Here is a 21,245-nt window from a genome sequence, read left to right as displayed (position 1 = left end):
CGACCAGTTTTCGTTTCAATAAATATTTTAATTTATGTATTGTAATTCTTAGTCAAGCATTTGTCTGTGATGATGAAATGTTTAACCGATAAAGCATATTGGCAGACCATCATACCAGTACTCTTTGTGAATATTTCATTTTACGGTGTAAACGTCCACATCGGCACCCATTCGTGTAATGTGACATAAATGATCTGCTTCAAGCACCGCGATCGCCTCTTTGTATTGAGAGTAAAAAAAATGCATTTAATTTAATACCTCGACAACCTTCAGTTGCAGCTACACGTATATGCCAGACATTGACCAAAGAAAGAATTTACTAAGATCTAAAATGCATTCCGAAATTTAACACGAAACGCATGCCCGTATGTGTAACTTGGAATTTGGCGCCACCGCGTGGAATTAAGGTGAATTTTCGTCGAAGACGTCACAGACTGGAAGATCATGGCGGCGTCCTCCAGGCTAATTGCAAGACTGGCTGTCGTCTCGGGTCAGTCATATTACTCAAAATATTTGCACACAGAAGGAAGTATCTCAACTTTATGCGAACACTGCATACGTACATGCCATATGTCTCTGGGAATAATTCCAAATTCATATGCAGTCACAACCGCATTGACCGACTCGTATTCATAAAGTTCTGATGTTTTTCAGTAACTTGCCACTCATAAACACGGTAAACTTTGTTGTTTTTTCACACAAATATACGATACAATGATACGCTTACTAAAATATATTCACATGCTCAGTAACTTATCCTGTATGTATGGAAAATGTGGTCGGAAGTTGTAGCACAGCACAGCATGTTTAGAATAAAAGGTGACATTGTTTAATTTCTGCTTTGCGATTATTTTCTGTTATCGTGAATACTGGTGCTATAATAAACTGATGCGATTTTCTGGGCGATATCGCCTTGATTGACATAACAGAAATAAATTATCCACATTTTAAATGCAATTTTAATTCATTTTAATTTATTTTCAGTGACAAGGCATAGCTGAGATTTTCGATTAGGAGTATGTAACGTTAACCTGGCACTGCAGTTACCAAATCTTATTCATTTGTATAATGAAGTCATTAGCATAGTGAAGTAGTCAGACGGACGAGCAGATGTCCTTCTTCCTCAGACATTCGCAGAGGAAACTCGGACCGAGATTCCCAGACACACAGTCATATGTCCGACATACACACACATCCAGAGCTGGTGCCTCGTTTACGGTCACGTGGCCTCCATATTTATATCGCTGAAGGGTACAAGCAAGCCAAGGGCGTCCTTGGGAGCCAATTGAATCGCTGCAGTGAAAGAAGGAGACAGCTGGCAACAGAAGGGGGGTTGTGGGGTCTTGTCCTTTATACTATTTAAGACCTGGAGTGGACTCTGGGCCTGACCTTCCTTTTTTTTTTGTTTTTTTTTTTTACTGTAGAGGGTATCAGTGTCATGACCTTGGGTGGAGGACCTCCACAGTAGTGGTTGCTGCAGTGTATAGCTTAATGTTTTTTAAGTCATTCTGAACAATGTGACTATTCAGTTGATGAATAAGGAATTCACTTCATTGAACAGTAAATGTTCCGGACCACGAGCCCTATCATTTATGATGTTATGAAATACTTTTTATTGAACAAAATTGTATTGGTCTGTATAGGGAGTGACCATATTTGAAGGCAAATTAACATTTACTTGAGCCATTAACATTTACGGCTGTGTTGACTACACCCTGTCTTCAGGAGGAGGCAGTGGCATCGGCCGGGCCGTCTGCCAGCGGTTTGCCTCTGAAGGAGCGTCAGTGGTGGTAGCGGACATCAGTGAGGAATCGGCCAATCGTACTCTCGGTAGCCTGTCACATGATCAACGGGGTCAGGAACACATGGCAGTAGCTGTTGACGTGTCATCACGAGACAGTGTCGAGAAGCTGCTAACCAGAATACAGGTGTGACTTAATACAATAGGAAGGGATTATAAGTGATGTTTTTAACTGTATGACTGTCAAAGATGTTTTCTCTTGAGTTAAAAAGGTAGACCTGTATTGAACTTCAGAAGATTTAAGATGTGCTTATATGGATAACCTGTCACAATGTGGTGTTCGATCACAGACAGTTGTAAATTTTATCCATGCTGTTAAAATCTCCTTCTTGATATCCACTCTTCATCCCCTACAGTGCCAATATTACCAACCCCCCTCCATCTGTGTATCTGCGGCAGGAATCACTCAGGATGAGTTCCTTTTGAAAATGGAGGAGAATGACTTCGACAGGGTTATCCAGGTCAACCTCAAGGTATCCCCAGCCTGTCCTTTCTTTCTTTCCCTCCATTTTTGTTCTTTCGTTTTAAATATTCTCCATGTTGGGACCTGTTGTGCTCCTCTGCTACTTTACTGTGACACACTGATGGATAACAGAGATGTAAGATAATCACTTTCTGTTCGGTTACACAGCTGCTCCCAAATGTTAAGCAGACGCCAATAGGCATCATCACAAGGTCTGTTTCTCTTTCTGTTTTCCAGGGTACTTTTCTCCTGACTCAGGCCGTTTCTAAGGCCCTTGTTGCCAGTGGCATCTCTAAGGGCTCCATCATCACTGTAGGAAGCATTGTGGGCAAAGTGAGTCGAATGTCTTTACTGTGGGTATCAACATGGGCTGGGTGAGTCAGACCATTAGTGCTGTGCTGGTATTCAAAGGGAATTTGTGCTTTTAGGTGGGGAACATTGGCCAGACTAACTACTGCGCTTCCAAAGCCGGAGTGGAGGGGTTAACGAGGACTGCGGCGAAGGAGCTGAGCAGGTAACACAAGTACCAGCCCCCAGTCAGACCCCGACCCAGCTCAGAGTCAGAGAAGCCTGTGCGCTGGAGAACACTGCAGTGCATTAACACCTTAGACTAGGGCGGGTCTTTTTATCCTTAAACTAGGGAAGCTTGACTGAAAGCAGACGATTTGATTTACAGCAGATGATTTGATAAAAAGCTATGAATAACTGAGAAGGTAGAGTCAGCCTCAGCCTCAGCCTCAGCCTCGTGCCACTTACCTCCCCGTCCTGCAGGTTCGGCATCCGCTGTAACTGTGTGCTGCCAGGTTTCATAACCACACCGATGACCGACAAAGTGCCAGAGAAGGTCATCAGCAAGGTCAGGAGTCTGTCTAATTCTTCAGATCAGTGTTTCCCAGTCCAGCCCTTGGGGACCCACAGCAGGTCCACATCTTTGCTTCCTCTGAGGTCTACATGCTATTGTCCCTGCCAGACAACTCACAGGGGACCTGAGCTCTGTGGGTCCCTAAGGACCGGACTTTTTTCCCCACCTTTGTTAATCATGTTAAATATGTAGAAAACATGTCTACCTGAAAAATATATCTATATCCACACAACGGAATCTGCTGTGTAATGCATGCCTAGTGTTGCACAGAGGTGTGGTAACAGGTTGTGTGTTGTGTGTAGATCACCTCCCTGGTGCCCTTGGGGAGGATGGGAGAACCAGCAGGTGAGTCTCTGTGTGTGATGGCAGCGCATTGTGGGTGCTCGTGTTAAGCATCACATCCTGAAGTCAACGCCGCATTTCTTTTCTCCTGCTAACTCCTGATTTCTCTCACCTGCCCTCGCCCGCCTCCTATTGGTAGAGGTGGCAGATGTGTGCACCTTTCTGGCTTCAGACGAGAGCCGCTACATCACTGGAGTCAGCATTGAAGTCGCAGGTAACTTTCCCGGCATGTCTGAGACGCATGCCATGCAGATGTCAGACCACAGTCGCTGTAAAGGAAGCACTAATCCTCAATGCACTGCTTGAAGTACCTTTGTTAACTGCAGTAACAACACTGTCGAGGCAAAGGTTACTGTAATTTGCGTATAGGTTGTTTTTATGAAGACAAATTCAAGCCTTAGTTGAATCTATATTTATTAATAATAGAATATGTTCTTATTTTAAATCCGCAGATAATTAGATGTTGTTGTGGTTGCAGGAGGCCTTTTCATTGGCTGAAATTTGACCTCGTCTCTTTGGCCAGACCAATGGAAGACAAGGTTACAGACTTGGTGCCTTTTTGTCTCTTTAATAACAATATTTGCAATGTGAACCTTAATTGGCAAGTCAACTTGAAGGGATCTGTTTAAATAGCTGTGTATCTATAATGAATTAAAATGCAGTCACATATGTTATATTTTCACTTTTCCTACTCTGAGAATAAGATTATCCAAGAACAGGAAGGTAAAGGACTGACCTTCAATGCTAAAGCAGACATTCATCATTTCATGTGCTTCAGTTTAGCAGCATTTAGAGGAATCACCTGTCTTGTGCCCTTTCTAACAAGGACTGCTGGGAATGTTCTTCATAATCGGCCAGATGACTCAGATGGAAACTGCATTATTATAGTCAAAGAGCAGTGACTAATGGGGGGAGAAGTGTGACTCTTGATTGCACTTCACAGGAAAACTGATTCACAAGAAACTGATAGCGCCAGAGGTGGAGGGTTTAAGTTTTGATGGTGCTGTGTAGTCAAAGCTTACAAACGAATGAACAGGTTTAGACTGTACAGTGACAGAGACTGAGAAAGTGCGTTGGCATGTGGTTTAATGAAAGACTTTGGGGGAGGGACAACAATAGGCCAGGAATGGACCAAGACAGTCAAACCAAAGGCCAGATAAAAGACCCAGACCAAAACAAACCCAAACAAGTAAGGCATTGCTGTTAAAAGTGAGGAATGTCCAGCTGGAAGGGTTGCTAGGAGGCTGAGGATAGATGTATGGCTGGGTGACCAGGTGAGTCGGAAGGTGGGTCCAGAAGCGGGGGCCTGGTCTGTGACAGTGTTTTGGATAAATACAGAGTCAGTCAGCTTGGGAGTGCAGCTTGGGTTAGAGGAGTCAAAACGAAAGTGTATGTGAAGAATGAGGTTTCAGTTTACTGTGGCTGTAGAGCTGCTATCTGGAGGAGAGAGAGAACGGAAAACATGCTTCATGCATTAACAGGAAAGCAGGAAAGGGGCACAAAAAAAACAAGGGAGTCGAGCAACTCTTTAAAAAGATTATATATTACAGAAACATTTTTCCAAATAATTACACACATTATAAAATACTTCTTTTCCCTTTTCAGCACCATATTTTGTCTAAACGTAGCCGTTGGTCTTACAAAACACAAACAGATCTTAATGGTGATGTACCTTTGAGAATCACAGACAGTTTTTGAGCACCAAGGTTTTCAATATTGTCCCTCCCTCATTTATTTGCCCATACACAGCCCCCCCTCCCAGACTGATCCCACATAAGCTCCCTTTCATTTATTTTTCTCTCACATGCTGTTCCCTGCTCTTCCCAGGAGTTTTAAAGAAGCGGCCTGCCCCCTCCCACCTGATCTCTCCACATCCCTCCCACTAAGCTGCTCGGCCAGACCACAGCCCAAGCACTGGATTAACAATGAGAAATGACAGGAGTAGAGCGGCATCGTTTAATCGTCACAATAACGACAAACGAAATAGTACAGCGGCTTACTGCAGTGTACACATTCGAACTTAAAACAGCGGTCGCCATGCATAGTTCACTGCGGCCTCATGTTTAATATACGTGTTTGATCTGTCTTTGTTTGGCGAGAGAAAATTGAATGAAATAAATAAAGAGGAAATACCACATTTACTGCCATATTTAGTTGGAGTTTTAAGCACCCTGTATTTTTAAATAAATAAAATAGTATTTCTGTACATATGTTTGTAATGCACAACTCCAGTCAGAAAACTGATCATTGCAAGTTTTACACTTAGATCTGTGAATCTCCAAACGTTACAGTATTTGATCACATGAATGTAATTATCGCTTATGACAACTAACACCCCATATGGAGCCCATACCCACATTAATTCTGATATGTTTTGATCCTAAAACGAGGCACTATGTCAACAAGCATGTTACAAATATGTAATCTGAACTAAAACAGTCCTGACTGTATCATTTCATAAGCCAAAATTGTTTTAGCACACGAAAAGTTAGCTTGTTAAAATAGTGACCGGTTCTTGACAGTGATGGTTTTAATTCTTTGTAACACATGTACAAAACATTTGTATCTGGTACAATTTGCAAGGCTTAATAGCTTTGGTTCTGCAGCATTTACACAAAGCTGTGTTACCATCTCTTACTGCGAATGCATGTACAGCAACCAAGCATGCAATATTGACACGAGAGGCGGCCATATTGTCCCTAAGATATTTCTGTTAAAGATTCTATTCTTTAAAACAGCCCACTGAGGCTGATAGCCGTTTGGTGTCGCACCTCAAGTTTAAGCAAGCTGAGTAAGTCCTCACAGTTTTCTCTCCTGTCTTCTTGTTCCCTGTAGTATGAACTGTCATTTTTAGCAATATGGCTGACTGAATGGCTTTAGTAATATGTGGTGAAGCTATATAATACTGAGTAAAGCCAGCTGTAGCCAGACATCAATGAAAATAATATTCACAGATGGAAGACGTGGGAGTGTGAAGGAATTCCAGCGCGTGAGCTTCTGTTCCATCAGACTGTGTGGTTCCTCTTCATATTTTTGGGTTGACTCTGTTCTTTCGGTCTCTACGTTTGAAACAGCGTAACTCAGTTAACTCCCAAGCTTTTCTCAGTATACCTTTCTGTCAGGCAAGACAGGAAGTGAGGTAAAGGAAGACTTTAAGTGAGAGATTGAGAGACGTGGGGAAAGGGGTTAGGGTGGCAATTTGAGAGAGAAACGGCAAAACAAAGGGAGTAGTGAGAAGTATAGCCAATATCAGGGCTATATCGTAGTTAAAGCTTTGGGGTCAGCTGCTCAATTAAAACACTGTTTTATTCTGTTTTGGTTGGAATGCTATTTCCCTTCCTCAAGGTAGATCTTTATTCTCCGCAGCACGAGAGTGTACTTTTGTTCTACGTTTCTCTTCTTCTGTTGTCCATCTGGTGTTAGAAGATTTTCCTGGTTGTTGACTTCTGAGTGAGCACATGACTGAGTGTTAATGCGTCCTTTACCTTTAATGCTAGTAGGATCTCAATGGGTGTCTGTATCTGATTGTAGTGCATGTGTTTGCCTACCTTGGTGTTCTCGTGTGCATCAGTGTAAATGAATGTATGACTGTGTAAATATGTGTGTTTTAACCCAGGAAACAGACAGGTCCAACTTCAAAGCCAAATTGTTGGTTTTTCTCCCCAAAGTCTGAGATCTTGATGTCCAACAGGGGGAGCTGTTCCACCTGGGGTGTGTTAACCTCCAACACCGTCCTGTCAAAACCCTTGCGATACTGGAGTGAGAGAAGGGGAGAAAAGTTGTAGGGGACAAGGTTAATTATTGATTTTATCTCACGTTCATTATATGAGTTATAGTTAGAATAAGCTATTATGTTGCATTAATGTATTTTTCTAGCCTAATTTACCTAATGAAACAAAAGGCTTTACACAGGGTCATGTAAAATGTGACAAGGATGGGACGATGACACATGCAGCACAATAACAGTATTTTTTATGGAATTTTAACACCTACTATATGTCTGTTTTAGTGCAGGGACATTATCTAGCATTTAAAAGCTGCTCTTAACAGAGAATAACCATCTTATTTGCAGGGTAATCTCATTCGAGGTAATAGCTTATCAGTGTATCATTAGCCATTAGATGTGTAAGGACTTACAGAGCAGCCATCAATGAGGGCCTTGATGTAAGGGCTCGTCTCATAGCCCAATTCCTTTTCGTCAGCCCCCAGGAATTGCAGAGCCCTCTTATGGCCATCTTTGGCAGTGCGGTCAGCCCAGGCCACAGAGCGATGGCAGTGGTAGGTGAGGTTCTGTCGGGCCTGGACGCTCAGGAGACGGATGAAACCCAGCTGCACCACACCCACAGGCTCCCCATTGGAATCTATGTAGGAAAACTGGGAAATTGGAAGAGGAAGCCCTTAGTCCTCATAGCGAATGCTACAAAATTTACTGTAGGATAAATATGCATTTTTAGATAAAACGGACAAATTCTCACTTTGCTGCCTGTTGCAAACTGACTGTACCAAGAGCCAGGAGTCTCCTTAGACCAAATGTCCATCTTTACCTGAAGTTGGGGGAGATAGGGTGAGTTTCACAGTGTGTTGTGTGCTGTATTAGAAATGTTCTGTTGATCAGCTACACCTGGGTCCTCACCGAGTCGCTGCTCTTGCTGGGGTAGAGGCAGGTCTCGCCGCCAGCGGTGAAATTGCAGAACACCTTGAAGGAGTCACGAGAGCAGCCCTGGTTCGGATCAATCCAGTATTCGCCTGCACGAGGAAAAGGGAAGCGTCAGACTGTCCCCACAGGTTACTGACATTTCTGTTCTTTTGGATCAGGCATCACAAATCGCAATAGGCTTTTATAATAAGAACTTCTGATTTTCACCGATGACTAACTCACATTAATTATTAAATCTGATGTCTAAAGAATCTCAGACTATAATTCCAATGACTGGACCCTGGCACCAATGCTGACTTTGCTTTACAGAAATCTTTTTATTTCAAGAGCCTTAAAAACACCCAAAATTAACTTGTAATACAGTGTGAAATATGTATTCTTATGATATGCTATCATGTGAATGAGAACTGGAACATGAAAATCTTGGTGTTGCAAGTTGCCCCTTTTCCCGAGACGTGAGCTGACTCCTGGCCGCAGATGTACCATCTTTGTAGTCCGGCTGGCTCAGCTTGAGGTCCTGACAGGTGCGAGCGGGGCTGTCCTGAGTGCCCAACGGGAAGCGCATCGTCTCGATCTCCTGCCGCAAGGAGTTCAGCGAGCCGAAGATCTCCTCCATGCCCTCGCTTCCTGTCAGGAAGTCCTCGCCAGGCGAGTCGGCGGGGATCTGGCTGGCGTCGATGGAGCGCTTGGACTTCTTGGGGATCTGGATGGGCAGGGGCTGGATGACTTCCCCAGGGGGCCCCTTGGGGCAGAGAAAAATCAGCAGGGTTACAAATGCTACCCTCACACATTCACGTGGTACCCCTACCGCTCCTTAACATATTGTGTAATAAGTGGGATAGTCGGTCCAGGATATATACAAAACAAAGGATGCGTTTGAACTAACTGCCGGAGATTGAGGGTGTTTCTCAATACCAAGAACGCAAATACCATTCTTGTGGGCTTGGCAAGACCAGTCTTGCTAACTTGTCTCCCAAGAACGAACTTTGGATGCAATGAATCATGGGATTGTTCTCGCTTGGTGAAGATGCAACTCATGCATCCTTGATATTTGGAGCGGGGTAAGAAGGACATCCTGGGATTTTTACCATCTTCTGTACTTCTTCGTATTAGGACTGGTCTTCGGCAAAGGAAGATGACGTAAACCGGGTAAGCGAGAACACAAGAACGGGGACGTATGCATATTGATACGGTACTCACTGGGGGTCCAGGGGGGCCCTGCACACCTTTCTCGCCTTTGGGTCCAGCTCCTCCCTGAAACACACATAGGAGGCGTCAGCATCAGGGTAAAAATCCACTGCCTGTTAGAAGAACATTCTCAAAAAAAATTCAGAAAATCAATATTTGAAATACAGTACCAGTCAATTTTTTAGACACATTTTAGTTATACTATTTTTTGAGTAATTATAAAGACATCAAAACTATGAAACAACATATAAGGAATTATGCACCATAAAAGTATTAAACAAAAAAAATTGTTGGAGGGCAGCTCTGTGGGCTGCTGGTTCAAATCCCTGGGTGAGCAGAGTGATTCCACCATTGGGCCCTTGAGCCAGGCCCTTAACCCCAACTGCTCCAGGGACTGTGTGACCCCATGCTCTTCTCTATGCCAGTTCCATGAGGTGGCTCCTGGGAGGCTTTTCCAGCTGCCCTTAAGGGGGTCCCACATATACACTGATCACTCGCTGGCCATTTTTCCTTCACTCTCTGGTCAGACTCCTCCAAAACCCTGTCTACTGGGTATTGGTCAGATGGCCAGGACATGTGATGTAACACTGTATCACTCTCCATTGTGGGCAGCATGGCATGTCCAAGCTTTTGACTGGTAGTGTAATTCATACCTTTCTGCTGAAAATGGCCGCATGTGTGTTGTCACATTTAACACTATCAGTACTTTATCTTGATGGTGTCATCATCAGGATCTGTTACGCTTCAACGTTTTCTCCTAACAGTACTGTATAAGGAGGAGTACTCACTGTTGCACCCTTAGCACCTTTCAGACCTTGAGGACCCTGTGGGAGACAGAGTACAAGAGTAAAAAGATAAGGCAGACATGGGGCAGGGGGTGGGGGGGGGGGTGGCAGGGATAGCCATGTTCATTAGATCATACTATAAACTAGGCAGTAGATCATACTATAAACAGACGATCACATTAGATCAGTGACCAAACTGATCGTTCTGCTGTTCTGAACAAGATTTTAAGGGATCTGTTGACTTGCCAGTGGATGGTTGATTGGAAGATGACACAGCAGGTAGAAACCTTATGACAGTAGGATGGAGAGGATGGAGAATCAAGAGGTCACAGGAAGTAACAGAGCTACTCACAGGAAGACCAGGCGGTCCGGCGGGACCCAACGGACCAGTGCCTCCAGGGATTCCCTGCAACAGAGTGGAACATCATGTAGTGATACCCATGGCCCAGGGAAGAACCACAGTAATGGTGACATCACAGGTCATGCAAATACTCAGTGCTTTCTGCTTTGCGATGGAGTGAGTACTTTGGTGATGAATGACTTCAATTTACACAGTATACATATATTGGCACATTTTCGCAATTCAAGACTTTAGAACATATCTAATATGGTGGACTGCCAATTTCAAATTCAAGGCAAGTCTATATAAATGGTGAAGGTCGTAATGTGTGTTTTAATGGCTGCTATGTATAGATGCTTATCAGAGCCGTGATGTTTATGGGTAGTTTTGTTTACTCACAGTTTCTCCCTTTGGTCCAATTGTCCCTTGGGGCCCTGGAAGACCCCTATCACCCTTCTCCCCTTGCTCCCCTGTGGGCCCGATGAGACCAATCAGACCGGTGTGGCCCTTCTCACCCTTCGCCCCTGGGTCACCACGCAGACCAAGCAACCCTGGGGGTCCCTGCATGGGGGAGCATGTCAAGGTTAATACTTACTGATCTCTAAAGCACTATCGTGAAATGACACCTAAGCGTAACACACTGAATATGCAGTGAGCGATGCCTGGAAGGAATAATAAAATGAGGCAAAAGACATCAATACGACATTATGAAAATGATATTGCACTGAGGTGGCTGCTCTGGCCTTACCATGGGTCCTGGGGGGCCTGTTTGTCCTGATGGTCCTGGAGCACCTTGTTCGCCCTGATAAGGGACGAGGACAGACATAAAGAGACGGACGGGTCAGATGCACAGGACCTCTGCCTTATTCTATTCTCATGGTCGATAATAATACAGCATGGTAACAGCATGTGGTTAATGTGTGCATTTAGCATTAGGATACTGCAGTTAGCAAGACTTCCATTTTACACTATTGCAACTCACAATAACACCAATGGCGGAAAGAAATTAGGGATGACAAAACAGACAGAATAGTCATAATGTTACAATAGGGCCCTAAGGCTCTCACCACAGCTCCTGGGAGTCCCCTCAGACCCTCTGGCCCTGGTTTTCCTGAGGGGCCTTGTGGCCCCACGGGGCCTGTCTTTCCAGGGGCACCAATGGCACCGGAGTCTCCCTGTTAGCAGAGGCAGAGAGCAAAAGATAGCGAGGCAGAAGGTTACCCAGCGGTGCGATAATTCAAAATACAACTGACTTATTGTTTATATTTGATGTAATTATCAAGTTTGCTATTCGCGTATCTTAGTTTGAAATTCATTTTAGTAGATTTGATTAAAAAGCTTTTTGAGACACATGATAACAAGATGACTAAATCCAATGCACTGAAACCGGTCAGTGATATCGTTCAATGGACCATGGGTGATAAATATTAACCCTTTAAATCCTCACCTTGCTGCCCTTCTCGCCATGACGTCCCTCAGGGCCTCTTGTTCCCGGGGGACCCTAGGAAACATGCAATAAGAATTAAACAAAATGTATATATGTAAACACATCTAAACACAGTATGGCTGTTGCGATCAGTAATCCATTTATGACAGTATTATTTTAAGTGCCTTTGTTTGTATACTACTGGGAAACACATAGACTATAGTAGCTAATGATATTACCCTCTTCCCAGGGGGACCAGGAAGTCCGTTTTCACCAGTGGGCCCAGGAGAGCCCTGATTGGGACAGAGTCAAAGGATCATTGAGCTGCATGATCACAAGAAGACATCACTACAATTACAATAACCATCAGTTATTTATAATCATAATGATAATGATTAACAGCATCAGCTACTGTGGGTCACTGACCGGCTCTCCTTGTTCACCATCCTCCCCTCTCTCCCCCTTTGCTCCATCTTGACCCTGAAATACAAGCCATTTAGTTGCTCGAGGGAGCACATGCGTACTATGAAATGCAGAGAAGCATATATGGCTGCATATATCGTCGTGGGGTTTCCTCCGGGTACTCCGGTTTCCCCCTACAGTCCAAAAACATGCACGAGTGAATGGTGTGTGAGTGTGCCCTGCGATGGGCTGGCCCCCCATCCTGGGTTGTTCCCTGCCTCGTGCCCATTGCCTCCGGGATAGGCTCCGGACCCCCCGCGACCCAGTAGGGTAAGTATTAAAGAAATATAAAACAGTAACAGCTTATGTCTTCCTGATTTCCAAACTGTTAGACCTAATTTGTTGTACTGGCATTTTGTATAATTTTTTTGTGTTCAATATGATTTTTTTTGACCATCTAATAGCTCGATTATAAAGACTACAAACATAATGTCTGCTGTAAAATTGTACTCACTATATTGTTTAGGAACTTGTAGTAACTGAAAGATTACCTTGAGTATTTAGTCAGTAACACTTGAATACTACTGAATACTCACTCTTGGTCCGACTTCACCAGTAGGGCCAGGATCACCAGGGAAACCAACAGGGCCCTATGAAAGATAAGCAAATCAAATGGATAAAGGTCAAAAAGCAATAAAAACAGAAAATTTTGTATTTCTTCTGTGTTGTTTTCCAACTACCAGTTTGGTTGTCTGTTTAACATTTACGCACTGGGTTTCCTTTCGGACCGTCATCTCCAGTCGGGCCTCTTCCACCTGCAGGACCAGGGGTTCCTGGCTGTCCAGCCTCTCCCTTCTCGCCACGCTCTCCACGAGGACCCTGCCATTGGACATGGATGCTTATCAATCAAACTGCTCTGTGACATCATTCGCAAAGAATAGTGAGCCAGCGCAGTGATTATCTGAGGTCAAACAATATTCTAAAGTCAGCCAGAGTAACAACAATTTATATTAAAGCGATGTGTGTTGAAGACAGCATACAAGGCCATTGGTTATTGCTAATGAAAACAACAGGCTGCCAATGACAGGCATTTAATGAACAGCTTCTCACTTTCTTTCCTGCCTCCCCTGGTACTCCTGGTGGTCCAGATTCCCCAGGTTCTCCCTTTCAAAAATGACAGGTAAGAAGTTACACACAATTTACACACACACTGGTAATCATTATGCACTGGTAAAGACCAGTTATACATATCTCTACACATACTTTGATTTATGTACTGCACATGCAAATATACACAGACATGTCCTTACTTTCTCGCCCACGTTGCCAGGGTTACCCAATCCACCCGGAGGGCCTTGAGGACCCTGAAGGGGTAGAAGAAACATACAATGGACTCCCAGACAGTTAATTTCAGTATTCTCCAGTGAGGGATTAAAGAATTGACCAAAATCAACAAAAATGTTTTGTTCTATAATGGTCATTTTAACAACTGCCATTACGAAGTGCTGCTCTGCCAACCTTCTGCACCTGTTACCTCACTGTAAATGAAAGGCTTTGACAGACTTACATCTGCTCCACTGGGGCCCGCAGGACCACGGGGGCCAGGCGGCCCTGGAGGTCCCTACAGATGACAGATAAGAGATGAGAGAAAAAGAAAGCAACATGACCTCAATGAAGATATTACTATCAAATTAACATAAAAACAATGGAAGCACTGGACAGAAGAGGAGGCTGATTGGTTTGAAGTGACAAGGTCACTCACCATTGATCCCCCGTCTCCTGTCTCTCCTTTCTCTCCTGAAGGCCCTGGCAATCCCTAAATAACACATTTTTCAAAATAAAGAAACCATAGTCATGAACGAACTTAATATGTGGTCTTTATGCAGACAAGGGAATTAATAAAGACAAGGTTTGTGAAGCAAAGATGGTTCTTCATGTAGGGCTAGAGGAACACTGACGTCTGACTCATTTCATAGGTACCAAGGCTTTGCTCGTAAGGTCGCGCCTAAGGACCTGTATAAATCAGCTGATATTAACCTGCAGGCCTATAGGTCCCGGGGGCCCCGGGAATCCTCTTGTCCCCTCGTCTCCCTTGGCTCCGAAGGGCCCTTGCTGGCCCCGGGCTCCTGTCTCTCCATCAGCACCCTGGGAAATAGGAGGCAGAAAACATGTTGTCATAGCAATTAGTGTCCCTGTGTTACTGAGCGGATTTGGCGGTCTTGGGGACCACGGCTAGGCAAGTCCGATGGTCCTTCCAGTAATATATTAGTGATTGTTTAATGTAATAAAGCTCTAATGGATGTAGTGCTTTTTTCTATCTGGAAACAAATGTCACTACCAAGTGGTTTAATGTTTCATGCTACAGTCGTGTGCTCTGCTTTACACCTGATGGCTAATGTTTAAATTACAGTGCTTCATCTATCACTACTTTATAAGTTCAGTCTTAGCTTATATTTCTATCTACCAGAAACATTAAGACACTTATGATTGGAACAGAATTTGACTGGGACATATAACCCGTACCTACCCGGAACACTTCACTTAAACTATTCTACTGAAATAAAATACAGCTTTACAAGTATATGGTGGTATTGAGTATTATAGGGTATGAAAAGTGGTACTATATTTAAAAAAACAATGCATGTTTGAATGGTTTTATGGTACTAATATTAACTATATGTCAGATCACTAGTTATTTTGCCTTAAAATGCTATTCTGTGGTTGTGAACCTCATCTATGGACAGATGAGCAGGCGTCTGCTACACTTACAGCAGCTCCTGGCTGACCAACTGAACCCATAGGCCCTACTGGACCAGGAGGACCCTGTAAACAAACCAAGAAGACAACAGCAAAATCTGAAAGAGCAGAAATAATGCCAATATAGACAGAAACTTGGGTTTTCAATGTGGCATTTGTCTATTGAAATGCAGCTGGATACTGGCAATATGGAAGGAAAAAGGAAGTGATGTCACTCACGTGTTCTCCCTTGTCACCTTTGGCACCCTTTTGGCCATGCTCTCCAACCTCACCCTGCAGTAACAAAGATCGCACCAGATCAGGAATAAAAACTGCCTTTCCTTTGGCAGCAGGTTTATGAATGAACTGTCTTCCGGTTTGACAGTGCATGCTCTGCATGAATATGCTAGCTGCATGTCTTCTGAAAGTATTTGTTCTTCACTCCTGGAAATGTTGTCAATTCTTCAATGGAGCAGGTCAAAAAAACTTGGTAGCCTGAGAAATTCCCACTCACACTCAATCATCAAGTTCATCTGAGCATGATCACATCAAGGATCATCACCTAGTCCATACAGCTATGGAGGCTATATTTTTTAATACATGTCTGTAGTACAAGGTGCATTTCGATCAAATGTCTGTCAAAATTTTCCATGGTGTTGACCCATGGACACTGATAGTGATGATTATGGTCAGTTATAAACAGTGAAGTGCTTAGAGTGTATGTCATTACAAATGCAACGTATGATCTAGTTTAAACTCCTGAGATAACTGCCACCCCAGACTAGGTAAACTGTACTGACCTTGTCTCCATCTTCTCCAGGTACTCCAGATGGACCAGCAGGACCCGGAAGTCCCACTGGGCCTTGAATACCATCACGACCAGCAGGACCAATCGGACCTTTTTCACCCTGAAAAGACACAAACCCTGGTCAGATGGGGTAAACTGAATATAACATAAACACAATATAACAGAAGCAATACTCACAGGAACTCCTTTCTCCCCTGCAGGGCCAGGAGGACCCTGGGGGCCAGGCCTTCCTGGGGGCCCAATGGGACCCCCAGTGCCAGCAGGGCCTCTCTCACCTGGTGAACCCTGGGAAGACCGGTGACATATAAGTTACACGCACATTTACATGATACCTCGATGTATGGTCATATGTTATGGATAAACGTCATTCTTCTGACTGTAATGAGTTTTAAAATGTGAATTCATAGCAACCACTGTCTAATAAGTAAATAAATATTTCACAAAGAGGGTGGAAAGTAACACTTACAGCTGGTCCAGGTGGTCCGGCTGGACCTTCACCTCCTTTGAGCCCTCCACCTCCCTAAGAACCAAAAAGACAACTGTTATAATAGCAGAATATGAATGAATGAACTGCAATGGTTTGGCACCCCGTCCTAAGTTGTTCCCCGCCTCTGGGATAGGCTCTGGACCCCCTGCGACCCCGAATAGGACAAGCGATTTCAGGAAATGGATGGATGGATGAATGGATGGATGGATAAATAAACGAATCTCTCTTAGCAAAACGCAATTATTTTTAGTTGCATGTAAATCCTGAAGTCCAGATATGATAAGAAATTATGCTAAATGATATTAATCGTGATCTCAGATGAAGAGGCTGTGTCAATTAATTTAAATGATAAGATCTTATGATAAGTGTCACTACCAACAAAAACTACTATATTGAAGCTGAAGGTCTTTTTTTGCACATCATTTGAAGAAGTAAATCGTAACGCCAATCATACAATCATACAGCCACATTAATCTTACTAAAGGATTGGCACAAACGAGTTTTAAATAGGACTGTGTGGGACAGCCTTATGTCCTCACCGGTGTGCCAGGAAGTCCCCTTTCTCCTGGGAAACCTCTTAGTCCAGAGGGGCCATCCTTGCCTGAAGGCCCAGGGGGACCAGGGTCACCCTTGGTTCCCTCCTTCCCTGAAGGCCCAGGAAGGCCCTGTTCGCCTGGAGGCCCTGGAGGGCCGGGGTGGCCGCGCTCGCCCATTTGGCCAGTCTCTCCAGAGGGTCCCTGGAAAAGAAAAAACATGCGAGCATTTCCCTGGACTGGTGACATGGAGCTATGGAATGATTTACAGTCAAAGTAAGACAGCCGAGGTTGATCATTCCATGACAAAACCCATGATTAATTAATGAAAATGACTAAATTAAACTGTAGTTTAGATTAATTTAGCATAATGTTCCAATTAATAGTCTACAAAATTTGGATGTGAGAATTGATACAGAGCACTGGGAAGAATTATAACTGAGTTCTAAACATTTATAAAAGGTGACTGGATAGCATAATGAAATGAAAATGTGGTTTCCGATTTTGAAGAAACAGTTCACAGTTGCAAGGCTGTACTGTAACCCTGCATGCACATTTACAGGTTTAACACACCTCTGACAGCACAAAACTGACATGAAAACAAACTTTGTTTAAAACCTAAATTCCTTGCATATAACTGAATGTAAGCCTACAAAAGATGCTGATTTAAAACTATCTGACATCACATGCCAAGAATTACACATTTAACGTACCTGAGGGCCAACAACCCCAGGAGGTCCGGGGGGGCCAGTCTTTCCTTGGAAACCCTGAGGAAGAAAAACGTAATTAATGTTCCTGATACTGACTCTAGAAGTACACAGTTTCATTGATGAAGTGATAATGAAACCACGCTAAAAACATGCTTTGAGCTACAGCTCAAAAGAGTCACAATGCAGAATGCAGAGTGGCAGAATATGAAACGCAAATATTTCAATCTATCATATCGATCTCAATTTGCATAAGTAACACATGTCTAATAGTTGAACCCATATATTAAACGTTACCAACCACATAAATAATATTTTATGCCATGGATCCACAACTCTAATTCGACGCCTAGTCTGTGACCAATGTCTCATTAAAAGGAAGATTGAAAGAGACTTACGACTTCTCCTCTCTGTCCAGGGTGTCCAGGCAGTCCATCTTTTCCTGCTGGTCCCTAAAGGAAGGAAGATAAGCAGGACCAATTACAGATAGCTTATACGACAAATGAAAAAATGTACAAGCCGATGTAATACGTATAATGGAAAACAAAACTGAATGAGAGATACTAAGTACTTATTTATAATAAAACTTTCATAATAGTCTTACAGGAGGCCCCTTTGGTCCAGGGAACCCATTCACTCCTTGAGGTCCAGGTAGTCCCTAAAATATATGACAAAAACATGCAGGAAGTGGACGTGACAGTCAATAGGTGCTCAGATGCCAAGGTAAAAAAAAACAGATCTTAAAATCAGTGGTGGAAAAGTCTGATCCAGAAAGTTCAACTCCAGACCAAGAATTTGTTCCAACCAACCGGTTAACTATAAAGAGTCGCAGTCACAAAGAGTGCAAATGCTTGACTGAAACAAAATCTTGGTCTGGATTTGTACTTTCTGGACCTGAACTTTCCACCTCTGCTGAAAATATAACTTCTTAAAAAAGCATTAAAGTCATTTACTCACCCTCTCCCCGGGAGGACCAGGAGGGCCATCACTTCCTGAAGTACCCTGAGGAGTGGAAAGATAAAGACCAATAATGTTTCATCTCCCATATTTTGCTATTAAGTTATCATCAACCCTTAATAATGACAAAGGGCAAACGTCAAACCTTTGGTCCTGCTTTTCCTGTTGACCCACGTGGCCCCCGTTGACCTCTTGGCCCCTGATAGAGAGAAATCGTCCTTACATGATACGCTATTACACGCATGTAAAGTATACATTAAACATTAAAATGTTAATATGACTTCAGTATTCTCATATCAATGATTAAAATTGCTGGTTTATATGTTTGTGTAATGCAAACATTTATCAATTAGCATTCAGCGTAGCTCAGTACGTGTTCCTTGGTAGGACTGCGTACAACATCACACTGCAGGGTAGACACTGTCTGCCTGTGTAGCCAGGATCAGCTTCTTACGATTCACGTTGCTAATGATTAGTGGACGGTGAGCCACTGTACCGTTGGTCCTCTTTGGCCTCTTGGCCCAGCCTTCCCAAACAAGCCCTAGAGGAAGAGAGGTGGTAAGGACTTCAAATAAACCCACAAATGCTCTAGCTTTGCTGAGGTGGTTCAATTAGACCCGGACTATAATGTGGTCCGATCAGAATGCGTTCATGTGTGCTAACATCACCTGCATATTAAAATTACACAAACTTTACAATATATTTAACATTTCACCATCATCTTGGAGATAATTTCAAGATGATTTTATTGAAAACTGTCAAAGTAATTAAAAATGTTTAAAGGAACTAGAATTTTGTCTGATCCACACAACCAAAAGCAAATCCATAAAACCTGCCACATTTCCAAATATTCTAGAAAGTCTTTGTACTGGAAAAAATACAGGCTAAACAGAAAATGGCATCATAATCCCTTCATCCTGTTTTAATGATCCTTACCCTTGTGCCCTTCTCGCCATTTGCCCCAGGGAATCCTGGGAAACCGAGGGACCCCTGGAAAGAATAATGTTAGTCACTTAAGCATTAAGCTCAATTTTTGGTCAACTGCCACCAAATTCTGCACTGAGTGTTTTCCACGGTAATGACATGAATAATGAATAATACCTTGGCTCCTTGCCTTCCAGGGTATCCGGGCAGCCCAGGAACACCAAGTTTACCCTGCAATCAGTGCATCAGTGCGCTCAGTAACAGTCTATCACACTTTACAGATTAAGCAGCTGGAGTTTGCTACAGGAACACCTCTGTAGTTAGGAGGATCAAATGTGAAATGATTTTTCAGAAAAATATGGCAAACTGCTAATAAATAATGCAAATGATTATTATTATTATTGTTGTTGTTGTTGGTCATAATGATAACAGTAATAATATGTAATTTAGTGTATTACCCCCTGCATCTAATTTAACAGGAAAGACAAGTAATTTTCTAAATGGCTAAAATAACCCCAGATCGACATCTGAAAACACCACCCCCCCTCACCTTCTCTCCAACAAGTCCAATGGGCCCAAGCTCACCAGGTGGCCCAACACGACCTTTGGGCCCCTCAGGACCATCCTCTCCTCGGGGGCCAGACACACCAATCTCTCCCTGGGGAGGGATAGTAGAAATATTAACTCATCAATGTCAGATTTTTCTTTAAAGTCAAAAAACCAACAACCTATCAATCCATCCATCCACCCATCCATCTTCTAACTGCTTATACTAAGGAAGCATGGATTATAAAAAGAAAGGAGGACAGGATGCCAGTCCAAGGCAGGGCACATACATGTGCATACACAATCAGACACTATAGGCAATTTAAAGGCATCAGTTAGCCTGACCACATGCATTCGGACTACAGGAGGAAACTGGAGTATCTGGTAGGAACCTATTCAACACAAGGAGAATATGAGTTCTTCACACAAAGAACAGACCCAGGATTGAAGGTGTGAGGTAACAATGTTAGCCATTAAGCTGTTACGGCTTTACTGGATAATCCTGGCTGGATGTTCTGTACTAACATGATATGCAGTTATTATTATCCTTATGTCTGGGCAGAAAATTATAAATAATAAAATTGTGTATGGATTGGATTTAACCAACTGTTATTGGATCATTCTTACTCTGTCTCCTTTCACACCAAAATCCCCCTTGATTCCAGGAAATCCATCTTCACCCTGGAAAGGCAAAGTTACTGATTACCAGGTAGGTTACATTGAATAAAAGCTGATTAAATAAAAGTACTGCCAGCAATATCTAAGGTATCTAAGGAACAAAAGCAAGTCTTGATTGATCTTTCTGTCCAGCCAAGCTGAAAATAAGAACCAATTTGCCAGAATTCTATCTCCGAGCTGAATGACCAACGTAACGAAATAAACCAAACAAAGGTAACTGGAATCGATGTAATACTTTCACTGAAAATTAATGCTACAGCTTCATAGTTTATTCTTCCCAATTATTGACCTTGATTTGAGGAACATAGACACAGTGTTTTACTCCAGTCATCTAACGAACTTCAAACAACAACACTGATGTCAGTTTCAAACACTCTCCTTAACATCCATGCCACCAATTACAATGACATTTTGTGTGGAAATAATAATACAATGGAATATTTACCTTCTCTCCCTTATGTCCCTTCAGCCCACGGATACCTTGGCCACCCTGTAATAATCATGGATTTTTTAGGAATAATTAGAAAACCAAACGATCACCAATAAATTAAAACATTAGCAAAGACATGGCCTGAAATGCTAGTTTGCCAATCTGGTATCTGC

At 43.0% G+C, this 21,245-nt stretch overlaps 2 protein-coding genes and 1 long non-coding RNA gene across 7 annotated transcripts in view; 2 read left to right on the top strand and 1 right to left on the bottom strand.

The window, feature by feature from the left end:
• Positions 1–370: 370 nt before the first annotated feature.
• On the top strand, positions 371–5,605 carry hsd17b8 (hydroxysteroid (17-beta) dehydrogenase 8). The gene is made up of 10 exons (XM_048993327.1): positions 371–490; positions 1,726–1,928; positions 2,158–2,274; positions 2,502–2,597; positions 2,693–2,778; positions 3,036–3,120; positions 3,429–3,471; positions 3,608–3,682; positions 3,947–4,007; positions 5,296–5,605. The coding sequence occupies exons 1-9, from the start codon at positions 445–447 to the stop codon at positions 3,964–3,966; spliced, it is 771 nt and encodes a 256-aa protein (XP_048849284.1). The 5' UTR covers positions 371–444; the 3' UTR covers positions 3,967–4,007; positions 5,296–5,605.
• Positions 4,539–21,245, bottom strand: part of col11a2 (collagen, type XI, alpha 2) — a 45,943-nt gene continuing 29,236 nt past the window's right edge. For all 5 annotated transcript variants that reach the window (XM_048993244.1, XM_048993246.1, XM_048993245.1 and 2 more), the window contains 38 exons: positions 21,088–21,132; positions 20,592–20,645; positions 19,969–20,076; positions 19,596–19,649; positions 19,431–19,484; positions 18,991–19,035; positions 18,640–18,693; positions 18,495–18,539; positions 18,142–18,195; positions 17,936–17,989; positions 17,544–17,597; positions 16,837–17,034; positions 16,277–16,330; positions 15,988–16,095; positions 15,803–15,910; positions 15,243–15,296; positions 15,036–15,089; positions 14,304–14,411; positions 14,029–14,082; positions 13,834–13,887; positions 13,577–13,630; positions 13,377–13,430; positions 13,038–13,145; positions 12,863–12,916; positions 12,291–12,344; positions 12,104–12,157; positions 11,886–11,939; positions 11,506–11,613; positions 11,187–11,240; positions 10,838–10,999; positions 10,451–10,504; positions 10,102–10,137; positions 9,326–9,379; positions 8,609–8,867; positions 8,102–8,214; positions 7,944–8,012; positions 7,606–7,842; positions 4,539–7,222 (listed from right to left, as the gene is read on the bottom strand). In XM_048993244.1, the coding sequence (XP_048849201.1) occupies positions 7,076–7,222; positions 7,606–7,842; positions 7,944–8,012; positions 8,102–8,214; positions 8,609–8,867; positions 9,326–9,379; positions 10,102–10,137; positions 10,451–10,504; positions 10,838–10,999; positions 11,187–11,240; positions 11,506–11,613; positions 11,886–11,939; positions 12,104–12,157; positions 12,291–12,344; positions 12,863–12,916; positions 13,038–13,145; positions 13,377–13,430; positions 13,577–13,630; positions 13,834–13,887; positions 14,029–14,082; positions 14,304–14,411; positions 15,036–15,089; positions 15,243–15,296; positions 15,803–15,910; positions 15,988–16,095; positions 16,277–16,330; positions 16,837–17,034; positions 17,544–17,597; positions 17,936–17,989; positions 18,142–18,195; positions 18,495–18,539; positions 18,640–18,693; positions 18,991–19,035; positions 19,431–19,484; positions 19,596–19,649; positions 19,969–20,076; positions 20,592–20,645; positions 21,088–21,132 (3,138 nt within the window). In that variant the 3' untranslated portion in view covers positions 4,539–7,075. The remainder of the gene's footprint in view (positions 7,223–7,605; positions 7,843–7,943; positions 8,013–8,101; positions 8,215–8,608; positions 8,868–9,325; positions 9,380–10,101; positions 10,138–10,450; positions 10,505–10,837; positions 11,000–11,186; positions 11,241–11,505; positions 11,614–11,885; positions 11,940–12,103; positions 12,158–12,290; positions 12,345–12,862; positions 12,917–13,037; positions 13,146–13,376; positions 13,431–13,576; positions 13,631–13,833; positions 13,888–14,028; positions 14,083–14,303; positions 14,412–15,035; positions 15,090–15,242; positions 15,297–15,802; positions 15,911–15,987; positions 16,096–16,276; positions 16,331–16,836; positions 17,035–17,543; positions 17,598–17,935; positions 17,990–18,141; positions 18,196–18,494; positions 18,540–18,639; positions 18,694–18,990; positions 19,036–19,430; positions 19,485–19,595; positions 19,650–19,968; positions 20,077–20,591; positions 20,646–21,087; positions 21,133–21,245) is intronic.
• On the top strand, positions 10,498–14,225 carry LOC125718997 (uncharacterized). Its single transcript, XR_007384998.1, has 5 exons — positions 10,498–10,615; positions 10,840–11,021; positions 12,115–13,232; positions 13,415–13,446; positions 13,597–14,225. It is a non-coding gene; the product is annotated as an uncharacterized LOC125718997 (long non-coding RNA).

This window comes from Brienomyrus brachyistius, chromosome 23 (genome assembly GCF_023856365.1).
Source record: "Brienomyrus brachyistius isolate T26 chromosome 23, BBRACH_0.4, whole genome shotgun sequence".
Classification (NCBI taxonomy): domain Eukaryota; kingdom Metazoa; phylum Chordata; class Actinopteri; order Osteoglossiformes; family Mormyridae; genus Brienomyrus; species Brienomyrus brachyistius.
The sequence above is the reverse complement of the archived record's forward strand: the minus strand, read 5'-3'. Positions and strand labels throughout refer to the sequence as shown.

Excerpts from the sequence above, each read along its gene's own strand:
- hsd17b8 (XM_048993327.1), top strand. The coding sequence starts at position 445 with ATGGCGGCGTCCTCCAGGCTAATTGCAAGACTGGCTGTCGTCTCGG. Across the intron at positions 2,779-3,035 it reads GCGGCGAAGGAGCTGAGCAG|GTTCGGCATCCGCTGTAACT; the intron begins GTAACACAAGTA and ends CCCGTCCTGCAG. Across the intron at positions 3,683-3,946 it reads AGTCAGCATTGAAGTCGCAG|GAGGCCTTTTCATTGGCTGA; the intron begins GTAACTTTCCCG and ends TTGTGGTTGCAG.